At 42.9% G+C, this 16,672-nt stretch overlaps 1 protein-coding gene across 1 annotated transcript in view; it reads left to right on the top strand.

Moving 5' to 3' along the window:
• LOC139545806 (ras and EF-hand domain-containing protein homolog) overlaps window positions 1–15,938 on the top strand; it is a 33,498-nt gene extending 17,560 nt beyond the window's left edge. Inside the window, exons 10-17 of the mRNA XM_071354010.1 lie at window positions 9,495–9,816; window positions 10,113–10,247; window positions 10,649–10,799; window positions 11,111–11,192; window positions 11,503–11,617; window positions 13,008–13,127; window positions 13,313–13,389; window positions 14,709–15,938. Of these exons, the coding sequence (XP_071210111.1) occupies window positions 9,495–9,816; window positions 10,113–10,247; window positions 10,649–10,799; window positions 11,111–11,192; window positions 11,503–11,617; window positions 13,008–13,127; window positions 13,313–13,389; window positions 14,709–14,814 (1,108 nt within the window). The 3' untranslated portion in view covers window positions 14,815–15,938. The remainder of the gene's footprint in view (window positions 1–9,494; window positions 9,817–10,112; window positions 10,248–10,648; window positions 10,800–11,110; window positions 11,193–11,502; window positions 11,618–13,007; window positions 13,128–13,312; window positions 13,390–14,708) is intronic.
• Window positions 15,939–16,672: the final 734 nt, after the last annotated feature.

Here is a 16,672-nt window from a genome sequence, read left to right as displayed (position 1 = left end):
TATGGCGCTGTACAACGTGACGGTCGGCAGTACAGTACTGGGCTATTTAGCTAAAGAATCCCTGTGTTGTGTGGGCAGGGCACACGGGAGACCGGGGTTCAATTCCCCGATGGGGAGGAAGGAGTAGGCTGTCCTTGTAGATAAGAATTTGTTCTTAACTGACTTGCCTAGTTAAATAAAGGTTACACTAAGAGCATAACATTTCTGCACCCTAATTTTCAAACTCTAGTCTAACCTATACCCAAACGGAGATTAATAAGTGAAAATATAAATCTCATTGATTTATCAAGACTGGTCCCCATGCTTGTCTCACAGCAGCGTGAAACGGTGCTAAGATAGTTGTAGGCTTTTGCTTCAAATCCTATTGCTTCTAACTTCAATATGCTCTTTAAATAAATAAGACCTACACCACTTTTAGCAGCACATTACTCAACACTAATGAGACAAATTTTGCCTCTGGTAGGCCTACAGTATATCTAAAAATATATTTTTCAGTGACATGACTCTCAGTCAATAATTACATTTAGAGGATTGTAAATTAATATCTAAGAGGCATTTTCCATTAGGATCTGTGATAATATGTATGGGGATTTTATATAATTCTAAATGAACTAATAATAATAATAATCACTTTGCTGAAAAAGTAACAATAATTTGGAGATTTTCTTTCATTTAACTTCCTATGGCTGCAATCCTGTTAACCTTTTGTCAATAGGGGGAGCTGTTAGCACTATTTATTTTTTTACATTTCCAAATTAAACTGCCTCGTACTCAATTCTTGCTCGTACAATATGCATATTATTATTACTATTGGATAGAAAACAATCTCTAGTTTCTAAAACCGTTTGAATTATGTCTGTGGGTGAACCAGAACTCTTTCTACAGCGAAAATCATGACAGGACATGCGAAGGTCAGAAATCTAGGCTCTGTTCTCAGATCAGTTTAAAGCTCTGTGTGTGCCCTATGGGTCGAAATGAACTGCACCCGCCTTCCCCTGGATGTCAGTAACCAATGAGAAGTGGAATGGAGTCTCTACGTATTTCTCAGAGTTTATAAAAGGCCATGGAGTGACATGTCCGTTCTTTTGGACGCTCGTCAAGGCGCAAGAGAGGACATCAGAATGGCATGCTCAAAAGCTCTCGTTATCGGCATAAGATATATGTGTGATTTAATTCGATATAAGTGTTAGAAACATCATAACGAAGTTATTTTAAACCGATTTATATCAGTTTATGCGAGTATATTGCTATTTTCGGAATTTTCGTAGTATTGCGCTTTGAGGATTTGGACATGTGTGTGCCACGTAGCTATTGTTAGCTGCTAGTTCCGAAGTTGAAGAGGACGTTTTACAACAAAGCAACGATTCTTTTGGACAAAGGACAACTTGCTCAAGATTCTGATGGAAGCTCGTCCAAAAGTAAGAGCTATTTATGATTTTATTCCGTATTTATGTGGAAAAATGTAAACGCATTTGTCAGCCATTATTGCGGCACTAGTCTGGCTGTAACGCACACTGTATGTCTAGTAACGTTAATTTTAAAAATCTAACTCAGCGGTTGCATTAATAACTAATGCATCTTTCATTAGCTGTCCAACCTGTATTTTTTTTGTCAATCTAATCGATAAATAATCGTAAACTTAGGTGCCTTTCCAAGATGGCGCCGGCCAGAATGCATGCCATGTTTTGACTGATTACATTGCATAACCACGATTTGTGATGCTAAATATGCACATTTTCGAACAAACTCTATATGCATTGTGTAATATGATGTTACAGGACTGTCATCTGAAGAATTCTGAGAAGGTTAGTGAAAAAATTTATATATTTTGGTGGTGATAACGTTATCGCTCTTTTTGCCTTGAATCAATGCTGGGGTGATGTTAGCTCATGTGGTATGCTAATATAACGATATATTGTGTTTTCGCTGTAAAACACTTAGAAAATCTGAAATATTGTCTGGATTCACAAGATCTGTGTCTTTCAATTGCTGTACGCTGTGTATTTTTAAGAAATGTTTTATGATGAGTAATTAGGTAATACACGTTGCTCTCTGTAGTTATTCTAGTCGCTTTGGTGAGTTTTGTGATAGTGGCTGCAATGGTAAACTATGATTTATACCTGAAAAATGCACATTTTTCTAGAAAAACAGATGCTATACCATAAATATGTTATCAGACTGTCATCTTATGAAGTTGTTTCTTGGTTAGTGGCTATATATATCTTTATTTAGTCGAATTAGTGATAGCTACTGATGGAGTAAAAAACTGGTGGAGTAAAAAAATGTGGTGTCTTTTGCTAACGTAGTTAGCTAATAGATTTACATATTGTGTCTTCCCTGTAAAACATTTTAAAAATCAGAAATGATGGCTGGATTCACAAGAAGTGTATCTTTCATCTGGTGTCTTGGACTTGTGATTTAATGATATTTAGATGCTAGTATTTACTTGTGACGCTATGCTAGGCTATGCTAGTCAGCTTTTTTACTGTGGGGGGTGCTCCCGGATCCGGGTTTGGGAGGAACTAGAAGTTAACAGAATGATATGACAACAGCCAGTGAAAGTGCAGGGCGCCAAATTCAAACAACAGAAATCTCATAATTAAAATTCCTCAAACATACATGTATTTTATACCATTTTAAAGGTAATCTTGTTGTTAATCCCACCAAAGTGTCCGATTTCAAATAGGCTTTTCAGCGAAAGCACCACAAACGATTATGTTAGGTCACCGCAAAATCACAGACAAACACAGTCATTTTTCCAGCCAAAGACAGGAGTCACAAAAAGCAGAAATAGAGATAAAATGAATCACTAACCTTTGATGATCTTCATCAGATGACACTCATAGTACTTCATGTTACACAATACATATATGTTTTGTTCGATAAAGTTAATATTTATATCCAAAAACCTCAGTTTACATTGGCTCCATGTTCAGAAATGCCTCCAAAATATCCGGAGAAATTGCAGAGAGCCACGTCAAATAACATAAATACTCATCATAAACTTTGATGAAAGATACATGTTTTACATAGAATTAAAGATACACTTGTTCTTAATGCAACCGCTGTGTCAGATTTCAAAAAGCTTTACGGCAAAAGCACCAAATTAAATATTCTGAGAACAGCATTCAGCCACAAAAGCAAGCCATACAGTTACCCGCCAAATTGTGCAGTCAACAAAACTCATAAAAAGCATTATAAATATTCACTTACCTTTGCTGATCTTCGTCGGAATGCACTCCCAGGACTCCCACTTCCACAAGAAATGTTCGTTTTGTTCGGAATGTCCATAATTTATTTCCAAATAGCTTTTTGTTAGCGTGTTTGGTAAACAAATCCAACGTCAGGAAGCGCGTTCACTAAAAGCAGACGAAATGTCCAAAAGTTCCGTAACAGTCAGTAGAAACATGTCAAACGATGTATTGAATCAATCTTTAGAATGTTTTTAACATAAATCTTGAATAACGTTCCAACCGGAGAATTACATTGACTTCAGATGTGCGATGGAACATAGCTCCCTCTCATGTGAACGTGCATGGCCAGGTCATGGTAGACCTGACTATTTCCTGTCTCCTTCGGCCCCACTTCACAGTAGAGGCATCTTTCATCCAAGCTACTCAATAATGCCCCTGCAGCTATAAGAAGTGAGCGAGGAAAAAGGCAATTCTTGAACATAGGGTGAGACATTCTCACTAATTTGTAAATAGAGCCAGTTGGTTATTTTGAATTATTTCTTTCTGGAGAGACCTAACTTGATTATTTAGCAGACATCACTTGCTTATATTCAGTCAACACATATATCTTAAGAATATCATGGAATATAATTGAACATTTTAGTTTCTCCATGCTTAACTCAGAGCAGCGCGAAACAGTGTTGAAATAGACGTCCACAGCGGGAAGGTTAAATATAACGATATTTTGGAGATTATTTCGTTTTCAAAAAAATGACAGTGAGCAATTGTAAGCTGAGTAACGGCCAAAATAATATTTATAAAGGCCAAAATATAGCCCTGCTAATAGCCATAATGGCGCTGTACAATGTGACTGTGTGTTTGAAAGAGTATTTTCCAGTAAGCAACAATTTGTTACCTTCATTAGACAACTTTGTTCCAATATTTCTGTAATTCAGTGATATTTATTCCCATAGTAATTCGTTATGGATCCATAACTAAATAAACATCAGCATTTTGAAAGAGTATTTTATCATTATTTTATTAACGAAAGCATAAAGATGCTGATGAAGAAAAACAGTACTGTACAGTATATGCTTTTACATTTGGATAAAAAAAACATTTAAGCATTTTGAAGATATAATACAAGTAAACATAGCCTATAGTACATACTGTAGGAAACATAGGAAAGTGCCTAATTCCTTACATAAGAGAGAGCAGGCCATGTCCAGACTTTCTCGGTTACCTCAAGTACTCAATAACTCTGTCTTTAATGCTTTTCGGGTTGCATCAGTCATGGACAGAAACTTCTGAGACACAGTATTAATGATGAAGAACCGGAGGTTCACTAGTAAGCCACATTTGTCTCGGGATCCATCCCAGTTTGTATTCTGTGCCCACTCGTGGTATCTCTCTTTGGTTACACATCCTTGGAATAGCAGAACAGCATAACGGTCCGGCCTTCCCTTGCTGTGCCCGGTGAGCAGTTGGTCAAGTTCTGTTGTCAGAAGAGGAATGGAAAGTCAGGGTGAACCGATGACCTGACGAACCCGCCACGTATGTTGACTCTGCCTGTCGGAGGGGGAGTTCCAGAGCTCACAGGTGTGCCTGGCATGGATTGTGACTCCATCTCGTTCCTCGTCCTTTTCTACGCGTCATTCTCCACCTGACTCTCCGCCAATGCCGCCTGACTCTCCACAAATGCCGTTCATTTCAGCAAGGTTTTACCTGTGGTCGTGGAGCTGGGTGGAAGTGTGACTAAAATGTAGTTTAAATAAACATCCGCATTTTAATGTATTTTTTCTCTATTTTATTAACAAAAGCATAAAGATGTTGATGAAGAAATACTGTAATGCTGTTTTGAGTTAGAAATGTAACACTTTAGAGTACTTAAGCATCGAATACATTGCAAGTTGAGGGATTTTCACAACAGTAGCCGGGCTATAAAAAGTATATTGTCCTGCTAATAGGAAACATTTGCATGATGGGCTACACCTGCTACAGTTGTGAAGACACAGCATCTTGTTTACATTCTTTATTGTAACCACAATGTCACAAATCATTTGTATCTACCAGTTGTCACTGGTCAAAAATTGTAAGTAGGCCTAATAAAAAAAAATCTACTTCAGCCTCATAGCCTATCTCAGCCAGTTAAGTTATTTTATATTGGTCCAGGCTCCGAAGAAATAGACTCCAATTAATTAATGTTGTTTGTAAAGTCAAATTAAAATGAAGATTATTGTTGAAATGAATTGATTGACTGGTGTAGGTTTTCTCCATCTGTTGGTGTGCAACACTTGCATAACAAGTTAGCTATATTGTCAGCACCAGCCACTGTTCACCTCCTATTGATTGCGCTGCAGTTAGCGCCAGTAGTTTTTTTAATTGAACATTTATTTAACTAGGCAAGTCAGGTAAAAACAAATTCTTATTTACAATCACGGCCTACACCGGCCAAACCCGGATGACGCTGGGCCAATTGTGCGCCACCCTATGGCACTCTCAATCACGGTCGGATGTGATATTCAAGCCAGGGACTGTATTCAAGCCAGGGACTGTAGTAATGCCTCTTTCCCTGAGATGCAGTGCCTTAGACCGCTGTGCCACTCAGGAGCCATGACCAATATATATAACCGTGTGTAGGTACAGTTGAAGTCAGAAGTTTACATTCACCTTAGCCAAATACATTTAAACTCAGTTTTTCACAATTCCTGACATTTAATCCTAGTAAAAATTGCCTGTCTTAGGTCAGTTAGGATCACCACTTTATTTTAAGAATGTGAAATGTCAGAATAATAGTAGAGAGAATTATTTATTTGAGCTTTTATTTCTTTCATCACATTCCCAGTGGGTCAGAAGCTTACATACACTCAATTAGTATTTGGTAGCATTGCCTTTAAATTGCTTAACTTGGGTCAAACGTTTCGGGTAGCCTTCCATAAGCTTCCCACAATAAGTTGGGTGAATTTTGGCCCATTCCGTCTGACAGTGCTGGTGTAACTGAGTCAGGTTTGTAGGCCTTGCTCGCACACGCTTTTTCAGTTCTGTCCACAAATGTTCAATAGGATTGAGGTCAGGGCTTTGTGATGGCCACTCCAATACCTTGACTTTGTTGTCCTTAAGCCATTTTGCCACAACTTTGGAAGTATGCTTGGGGTCATTGTCCATTTGGAAGACCCATTTGCGAGCAAGCTTTAACTTCCTGACTGATGTCTTGAGATGTTGCTTCATTATATCCACTTCATTTTCCTTCCTTCTTCGGCTTGCAAGCCTCCCCCTTTTCCTCCAAACATAACGATGGTCATTATGGCCAAGCAGTTCTATTTTTGTTTCATCAGACGAGAGGACATTTCTCCAAAAAGTACGATCTTTGTTCCCATGTGCAGTTGCAAACCGTAGTCTGGCTTTTTTATGGCGGTTTTGGAGAAGTGGTTTTTCCTTGCTGAGCGGCCTTTCAGGCTATGTCTATATAGGACTTGTTTTACTGTGGATATAGATACTTTTGTAGCTGTTTCCTCCAGCATCTTCACAAGGTCTGCTGTTGTTCTGGGATTGATTTGCACTTTTCGCACCAAGGTACGTTCATCTCAAGGAGACAGAACGCGTCTCCTTCCTGTGCGGTATGACGGCTGCGTGGTCCCATGGTGTTTATACTTGCATACTATTGTTTGTACAGATGAACGTGGTACCTTCAGGCGTTTGGAAGTTGCTCCCAAGGATGAACCAGACTTGTGGAGGTCTCCAATTTTTTTTCTGAGGTCTTGGCTGATTTCTTTTGATTTTCCAATGATGCAAGCAAAGAGGCACTGTATTTGAAGGTAGGCCTTGAAATACATCCACTCAAATGATGTCAATTATTTGAAGCCTCTAAGGCCATGACATCCTTTTCTGTAATTTTCCACGCTGTTTAAAGGCACTGTCAACTTAGTGTATGTAAACTTCTGACCCACTGGAATTGTGATTAAGTGAATTAATCTGTCTGTAAACAATTGTTGGAAAAATGACTTGTGTCATGCACAAAGTAGATGTCCTAACCGACTTGCCAAAACTATAGTTTGTTAACAAGAAATTTGTGGAGTGGTTAAAAAATGAGTTTTAATGACTCCAACTTTAGAGTATGTGTCACAATTGTTGAAATGAGGCGACCAAGGCGCAGCGTGCGTAGAGCTCCACATTATATTTAATAGTGAAAACTTACAACCAAAACAACAAAGAAAAACAAACGTGCAGTAATGCAGTGCTCAACACAACTAAACACAAAACAAGATGGGAAAGGTGGAAAGGTGGAAAAAGGCTGCCTAAATATGATCCCCAATCAGAGACAACGATAGACAGCTGCCTCTGATTGGGAACCATACCAGGCCAACATAGAAACGAAAAACTAGAATGCCCACCCTAATCACACCCTAACCTAACCAAATAGAGAAATAAAAAGGCTCTTTAAGGTCAGGGTGTGACAGTACCCCCCCAAAGGTGCGGACTCCGGCAGCAAAACCTGACTCTATAGGGGAGGGTCCGGGTGGGCATCTAGCCTCGGTGGCGGCTCCGGTTCGGGACGTAGACCTCACTCCGCTAGCTGATCCCTCCGCCTCCATGGAACCGGACCGTGGATCGTCGCCGGAGGGACCGGACCGTAGATCGTCGTCGGGGACTCCGGACCGTGGATTGTCGCCGGAGGAACCGGACCATGGATCATCGCGGACCGTGGATCATCGCCGGGGGCTCTGGACTGCCGACCGTCGCAGGAGGCTCCGGACTACCGGCCGTCTCAGGAGGTTCCGGACTGCGGACCGTCTCAGGAGGTTCCGGACTGCGGACAGTCTCAGGAGGTTCCGGACTGCGGACAGTCTCAGGAGGTTCCGGACTGTGGACCGTCGTTGGCGGTTCCGGACTGTGGACCGTAGTTGGAGGTTCCGGACTGTGGACCGTCGTTGGAGGTTCCGGACTGTGGACCGTTGTTGGAGGTTCCGGACTGTGGACCGTTGCGGGAGGTTCCGGACTGTGAAACGCCGCGGGAGGTTCCGGACTGTGAAACGTCGCCGGAAGCTCTGGACTCGGAACTGTCGCCGGAAGCTCTGGACTGGGAACTGTCGCCAAAAGCTCTGGACTGGGGATCGTCGCCGGAAACCTGGTGCGTGGGTCCGGCACTGGTGGTACTGGGCTGGTGACACGCACCTCAGGGCGAGCGCGAGGAGCAGGCACAGGACGTCCTGGAATGGGGAGGCGCACTGGAGGCCTGACGCGTGGGGCCGATACAGGTGGCACCGGGCTGGTGACGCGCACCTCAGGTCGAGTGTGGGGAGGAGGCACAGGACGTACTGGACTGTGGAGGCGCACTGGAGGTCTAGAGCGTAGAGCTGGCACAACGCGTTCTGGGCAAAGGACCACCTTCGCACGGCACGTGCGGGGAGCTGGCACAGGACGCACTGGGCTGTGAAGGTGCACCGGAGATACAGCACGTAGAGCCGGCGCAGGATATCCTGGATCAAAGAGGCGCACTGGAGACCAGGCGTGCTGAGCCGCCACCACCCGTCCTGGACAGATGCCCACTTTCGCACGGCAAGTGCGGGGAGCTCGCACAGCACGCACCGGGCTGTGGATGCGCACTGGGGACACAGTGCGTATCACCGCAAAACATGGTTTCTGCCCGGTCACACGCTCCCCACGGTGAGTACGGGGAGTTGGCTCTGGTTTAAACCCTGGCTCCGCCAACCACCCCGTGTGCCCCCCCCCCCCAAACAAAATTGGGGGGCTGCCTCTCAGGCTTCCGTCGTGGTCGCGAACCCCTGCGTCGTCGTTGTTCCTGCCTCCGTCTGCTCCCATGGAAGGCGATCCTTTCCGGCCTGGATCTCCTCCCACGTCCAGGATCCCTTACCGTCCAAGATATCCTCCCATGTCCAGGATGTCTGCTCCTCCTGGCCACGCTGCTTTGTCCGTTTGTGGTTCTGTCACGATTGTTGAAATGAGGCGCGTGACAGTATGTAAACTTCCGACTTCAACTGTAGATACGTGTGTAGGTACAGTTGAAGTCGAAAGTTTACATACACTTACCAGCGACGGGTGGCATAATGTCAAATTTGTCATTGGAACCACTCGATATGATTGGTCATATAAAAACCTTGGGACCCTGATGAGTGCTCTAACTCCCCCCTGCGGTGGTCGGGATCAATGAAGCCCTGATTCTGGGTACCTCTTAAGTCCCGCGGTGTAAGCTCGCAACTTTTAAAGGAGGAACCACTGTAGCGAGGAAAAGTTTCTGTTTCGAGTAGACTGTGTGGATGTTGTGACTGACAGGAATGCCTCTGTCTGTCTATACTGTCCCAGGTTCTACCAGGCGGGTGTGGATGGTGTGGATGTGGACGAAGACCTGCTGGGCCTTTGTGGAGGTGAAGGTGGTAGGAGTTCTCTGGGGTGTCGGCGGACCAGTCTGGACACCCTAGCCCTGGCTCTGTGTGACCCGGCCATGCAGCGCAAACGCAGCTGTGAGGTAGACAGCCTGCCCGAGAGCTGCCTAGACAGCGGCATGTCCACGCTGCGTTGCTCCAACAACGGATATGACTCTGAGCAGGAGGTGAAAGAGCACGAGGAGGAACAGAGGATGGCCGGGAACACAGACAGCCTTGCGGGGGACCACTCAGACAACGACGTAAGACACACAAACATACAGTAATACACACACACACACACGCACACTACATACAAACACACACACATAGACTATGCCGTAGTACACACATACATGTACGCACTATACGCACACACACAGACACATGCTTATTACACACACAGACACACAAACACACACACACTTTACAGTAACGCACAACACATACACACAAAGACGTTATACACACGTCGTCATCCACTTGTACTACGTACACTTATTATTACTGATAACGCTCATTATTTAAGGATGTTAATGCGATAGTGTTATTGTGTCAGGTTACAGAGATGCGGGATGAGATGGTGTTTGGATCAGACAGTGATTCTGTCCTGGACTGGAAACCTTTGGAGTCAGTCAGCCGGACCAGCTCTGGAGCGTCCACACGCAAGGCCCTCTCTGCCATCACCAATGAGGTATAGGACAGAGGGCAGTGGTGTGAGAAGAGAGGAGAGCGTAAATCCTGGATTGTAGAACTCAATTAAAAGCACATTTTGGAGCTTTAAAACCATTTAAAAAAGAAACAGACACTTGGCGGATTTACTTGGTTAGCAGGCAGACGTATTAGAAAACACTTGTGTAAATGGTTGACTTAGTTCAGGAGAAACTGTTGATTGTTGACTATGCATGACAAGTGAGTTGACATCATTCCAGTATTATGACATGGTCCGGTACATTAAAGGTGTGCCTTTAACCTCTTTCACTTTCTTTCTTTCTCTCTCGCTCCCGCTCGCACTCTCTCTTCCTCTCACGCTCTCTCTCGCTCTCTCTCTGTGTCTCCCTCCCCCTCTCTCTCTCTCTCTCTCTGTGTGTATAGGGTAAAGAGAAGGAGTCAGCTGACCTGGGCTATATGACATCAGAGAAGGCCTACAGGGTGGTGTTGGCTGGCGACGCAGCGGTGGGCAAGTCCAGCTTCCTGCTCCGCCTCTGCAAGAACGAGTTCCGAGGAAACAGCAGCGCTACCCTGGGTGGGTGTGTCAAGCGCGCCTGTGTTAGCTCTCACCTGTTTACAGTATCATTCTATCCGCACATTACTTTTGACTGTAAATGGTGAACAAGGAGTTAGTCTAGCTGCACCGCTCGGGCTCGGTTAAGCACGCTTTCACACTACTCTCCCCGACACAGCTTGGCTTGTTAAGTCTCCAAAGGCTCTATCCCATGGTGCTGGTCTTGTATGCATGCCTAGTTGCCTGGGACAGATATAGAATGTATATTTCGATGGTAATGGGATTGTCTTTTGGAGTAGTGTGTTTGAACGTCCTCTTGTGTTGATCCTCAGGGGTGGACTTTCAGATGAAGACTCTAGTAGTGGATGGAGAGCCCACCCTACTACAGTTGTGGGACACAGCAGGCCAGGAGAGGTGTGTGTTTGTGTGTGTATGTGTGTGGACACGTTTGACTATATTTGTGAGTACCAAAAGTCCTCACAAGAAGTGTAAACCAACAAATATTCAGAGAAGTGAGAACATTCCTCACTTGTAAAAAGGAGAGTTTAGGGGTTAGGTTTAGTGTTAGGGAAGATTTAGGGTTAGAGTCAGGGTCAGGGGTTAGTGAGAGCTGTGTGTGTGTGTTTGCCTGCATGCGTGTGTGTGTGAGTGAACATGTCTATTTCAGCCAATCTATGTAGTGGTGCTCTGTTAACCTCTATCCCTGTGTGTGTGTGTGTCCTAGGTTCCGCAGCATTGCGAAGTCCTACTTCAGGCGAGCCGACGGGGTCCTCCTGCTGTATGATGTCACCTGTGAAAAGAGCTTTCTCAACGTGAGAGAATGGGTGGACATGATTGAGGTAGTAATAATTTATATAATACATTTTTACATCCAATTGATATGACACTTTTCCAAGATGCTCAAAGCACTTCACATTTATTTTTTTTATTTTATTTAACTAGGCAAGTCAGTTAAAAACAAATTCTTATTTACTATGACGGCCTACCGGGGAACAGGGGTTTACTGCCTTGGTCAGGGGAAGAAAGACAGATTTTTACCTCGTCAGCTCGTGGATTCGATCCAGCAACCTTTCAGTTGTTGGGCCAACGCTCTAACCACTAGGCTACCTGCCACCCCACATAGTAAGGTTAAAACTCACCTCATCCACCACCAATGTGTAGCACACATCTGGGTGATGACACGGGATGTAAACTTTTTGGGAGGAGAATGACTGTGAGACAGTCACAGTGACTTTTAAAATGACATCCTACTCCAAAATGAATGAATATAAACATTTAAAATATATGACAAAAATAAATCAAACTGGATAGACATCAGAAGTAGAGGAAGGCCAGGGCTAAAAACAAACAAAATATAACTATTGTAAAATAGATTGTGTCTGTAAAATGTGTATAGTATGTATAAGCTGGAAGTAGAAGCCTAAGTGTTATTGTTTATTAGTTTACTCCAATTAAGGGGAGGGGTGAAAGGGTTTGCAGGGAACAATAAAGGAAGGTATATTTTTAAAAAATATATTAAAAAATTAAAGTGTATATATGTATATATATGTATTTTTATATACAGTATATGTACATATGTGGGTATGTGTATGTATGTATATATAGATATATATATATATTTACCCCAAAAATATATGGGGGATTGGAAATGATGCAGACAATTACATTGATTGAAGCAACAATCTATCCGCAACATTAAAGCTGATCCACCCTCTTAAAAAAAAAAAACATTTAAAATGTAATTTCCCCCTACAGAAATGAACCCAATATAACAATAATCCATATTATCAGGCACGTGTGCTATTTGGTAACCATTATTATCACCTGGTGTAGCCCACCCGATGCAGCATAGTGGCTAATAATTAGGCTGAAGGTTGCCAATTTACCCCATTGGGCTAATCATTAACCAGATCACGAACTCTAAAGTCTAAACATTAGCCTATCTTGTTGCTAGTTATAGCAACATCCCACTGGCCAAAAACTGGTTGAAGCAACGTTGTGTCCATGTCATCGCAGTGTTGAGTTGTGTGATAAGTGTGTGCATCCCAAATGGCACCCTACAGTGCACTACTTTTGACCAGAGCCATATGGGCCCTGGTCAAAAGTAGTGCACAATAATGGGAATAGGGTGCCATTTGGGACGCATATCAGTTTTGAGTTTTGGATAGCAGTGTTGTGTTTGTCGGTGTTGTTGGCCTGTGTTTTAACCTGCTGTCCATCTGTGTTCAGGACGTGTCCCAGGATGACATTCCCATCATGCTAGTTGGAAATAAGTGTGACCTGAGGGAGCAAGCGCTACAGGACAGTGTCACCTGTGTCCCCACCAGCTTCGGAGAGAAGCTGGCCATGGTGAGACCACTAAACCCCAACGTCTTACTTAAACCTTTTACATTAGTTACATTTGTCATTTTGCAGATTATCTTATTCAGAGGGATTGACAGTCACGTCTAGTTGTCCCCTAGAATATAGCCTGATCAGGTCAATGTATGGAACTTCGGCCTGATTTGAGAGTTGCGTTGTTTGTTTCCTATCAGACATATAACGCCCTCTTCTGTGAGACTAGTGCTAAAGACGGATCTAATGTCATAGAGGCCGTGCTGCATCTGGCCAGGTAAGAAATACCGGATCCTAGACATCTCTGTTCTCTCTCTGCTAAGTGATCTTTACCTGTAAATGTGTTGCTCCTTAGAGTACTCTCTGATCTGACTGAGTTGGATACTTTTTAATATTTTTTTACAGGACCAAAATGTAGAACAACATGTAAAGTTTTGCTGGCCTCTAGTGTGCAAGAGTGTTCTGTACTCTAATTAATCAATAAGGCACAAGGGGGTGTGGTATATGGCCAGTATACCACAGCTAAGGGCTGTTCTTACGTATGACGCATCGGAGTGCCTGGACACAGCCCTTAGCCGTGGTATATTGGCCATATACCACAAACCCCCGAGGTACCTTATTGATATTATAAACTGGTTACCAACGTAATTAGAGCAGTAAAATGTATGTTTTGTCATACCCATGGTAATAGGTCTGATATACCGTCCCGTGTGGCTCAGTTGGTAGAGCATGGCGCTTGCAACGCCAGGGTTGTGGGTTCATTCCCCACGGGGGGACCAGGATGAATATGTATGAACTTTCCAATTTGTAAGTCGCTCTGGATAAGAGCGTCAGCTAAATGACTTAAATGTAAATGTAATATACCACAGCTGTCAGCCAATCAGCAATAAGGGCTCGAACCACCCAGTTTATTATTGTCACGATCGTCGTTATGTGAAAGAGAGGACCAAGGCGCAGCGTGATATAAATACATCTTCTTTTTTAATAGAAGAAGAAACAAACAGGAACACTAATACAAACTAGACAAAACAACAAACGACCGTGAAGCTATCAAACGTAAGTGCAGACACAAGCAACTAACGTCAAAACATAGACAATTACCCACAACCTACCTAATGCCTATGGCTGCCTAAATATGGCTCTCAATCAGAGACAACGATAGACAGCTGTCTCTAATTGAGAATCAATCCAGGCAACCATCGACTTACATAAACACCTACACTGAACACAACCCCATGAACTCTACAAAACCCCCTAGACAATACACACACCCTAGACTAGACAAAAAACACACAAACATCCCCCATGTCACACCCTGACCTAACTAAAATAATAAAGAAAACAAAGATAACTAAGGCCAGGGCGTGACAATTATGCCCATAAGCAATAAGCACCTCGGGAGTTTGTGGGTTCCGAGTTGCATCGTGCCTAACAACAGCCTTTAGCCATGGTATATTGGCCATATACCACACCTCTCGGGCTTTATTGCTTAATTATACTAATGCCAATACAGTGGAGGTATGCCTTTAACTCTCTTTCTCTATTCTTCTTCTCTTTTGTTCTCGTTCTCCTCCTCCTCCCCCCTCCCCCCATTAGAGAGATGACCAAGCAGGTTCATGGGGATGAGAACCAGGAGTCTGTGACTAACCTCTACAGAAGTCCCAACAAGAAGATGCCCACTGTCACCTGCTGCACAGGATAAGAAACCACACAGGAACACTACTAGAGTAACCAAAACTCAGCACCAGAGCAACCACAGCAACAGAACACCCCAATACTAGAACACTGTCAGCAAAGACAGAACAAGAGAAAAATGAGACTTCAGAATAACAGAACACAGGAGAATCCAGTCAGAACACTTGAGTACCATAACACTAGAATATCAGAACAGCTGATTTTCTCATATGAGATCAACTGTGCTTGTTTTAAGCTGTGTGTGCATGCGTGCACGATTATGCAATTATGTGTTTGCATGAGTGCATGTGTGCTTGTGTTATGCATGTGTATTTGGCTTTAGTATTGAGTCCTTTGACATCATTCACATCATGGTTAGTAGTGAAGTCTAATCTCCTATGCTGTTGAATGTCTTCATATGAAGCCTCTGTGTCGAAGCCATGGTCATTTGTATTGCAGATAGCTATTGTATAGATCAATGTACAGGTAGTGAATGAAAAGTACCATGTACTGGCAAATTATATTCTCAACAAGTCACAAGAAAGCTTGGGATAGCAGCAATTTACATTTTTAAGTTAACTATGACATATGTGATGAGGAGAGACAAATGCACGTGATAGGTGGCGAACAGGAGGGTGGGGAAATGTTATTTTTACAGTGGAAGAATGATCTTATTAGCAAGATTTTTATTGCTAAGGGATCAGGCGGAGGGAGGAGCTACAGTTTAGTAGACATAAAAATAGAATTTCATTCTATTTCTGTGATAGTAGACACAGTAGTGTCAGAAACATCCTCCATGTACAACATTTGTGATAAAGAGTAACAACTGCATGTCAAGGAAGGAGTGTCATGATTGTCAGTTGAATTCTGATTGTAGGAGCCAAGAGCAACATCTGGAGAGAATGATGTGATTGGATGACCGTGGGAGGAGCAAAATGTCAAATGTATGAATGTGGTGTGTGCTTGTAGGCACATTTTATTTCTGTGTGTATATTGTAAAATATTGTTATCATTAATATATTATGTAATGTTAGACATTTGGACCTCTCCTGGGCCACTAATGATGTCACTGTGAGCCCACACCTGTCTGTCTGAGCCCTCGGTGTGGTCATACTCAAAGCGCTTTACTATTAAAATGTAGCATGAACAAAACCCAACGTGATATGACTTCCCTTATCCAGGCAGAGTCTGAACATAATATTTCATGCAGAATATATATATATATTTCATGTTGAGGGCATGGAATATAAAATAAGTCATAATATAATTCATCTGGAGAGTAATCTGATAATACCAAGGCAAATGGCAGCCATGTACCCTACTATCTTGCTCAGTCACACACACGCATACACCAACACACACCCCAAATGTCCACAGAGAGTCACTGACTGGGGAAAAGAAATTCAACAATCAGATAACTTCTTAAATTTGATTTGTTAGGACACCCGTGTCACTCATATTCCCTGAGCATTTTTACGAGGAGCTGCAGCATGTGCCAGCATTTATTCAGGCCATTTGTGTCTGGAAGTCTGGCACAGAGCCAAGCCACACCTCCCATTAGTTTACATTTTCATGAGCTTGATGAGGCGAACCTAGTCATTTGTCAAACAACATGTGGGGTGGGGCAGGCAGGCAGGCATGGGATAATTAAATAATCACAAATGTGTAGCAGGCAAGGTTATTGTTTGGAATGGATTCATTAATTTGATGTGGGCGGAACAGAAGCGTGTCCTAAATGGAAATCAACAAGGTATTTTTTATATTCACAGAGCTGATTACCACAACATCACCGTTGGATGGGTTTCAGCCCTGGGTTTGACCCCTGGCACTTGTTAACATGTCCATGTCCATAAGACACTGGTAATAACTTTATAACAACCTCTATC

The sequence above is a fragment of the Salvelinus alpinus genome, chromosome 19 (genome assembly GCF_045679555.1).
Source record: "Salvelinus alpinus chromosome 19, SLU_Salpinus.1, whole genome shotgun sequence".
Classification (NCBI taxonomy): Eukaryota; Metazoa; Chordata; class Actinopteri; order Salmoniformes; family Salmonidae; genus Salvelinus; species Salvelinus alpinus.
Note: the sequence above shows the minus strand (reverse complement) of the source record. Positions and strands in the feature narration are given on the sequence as shown.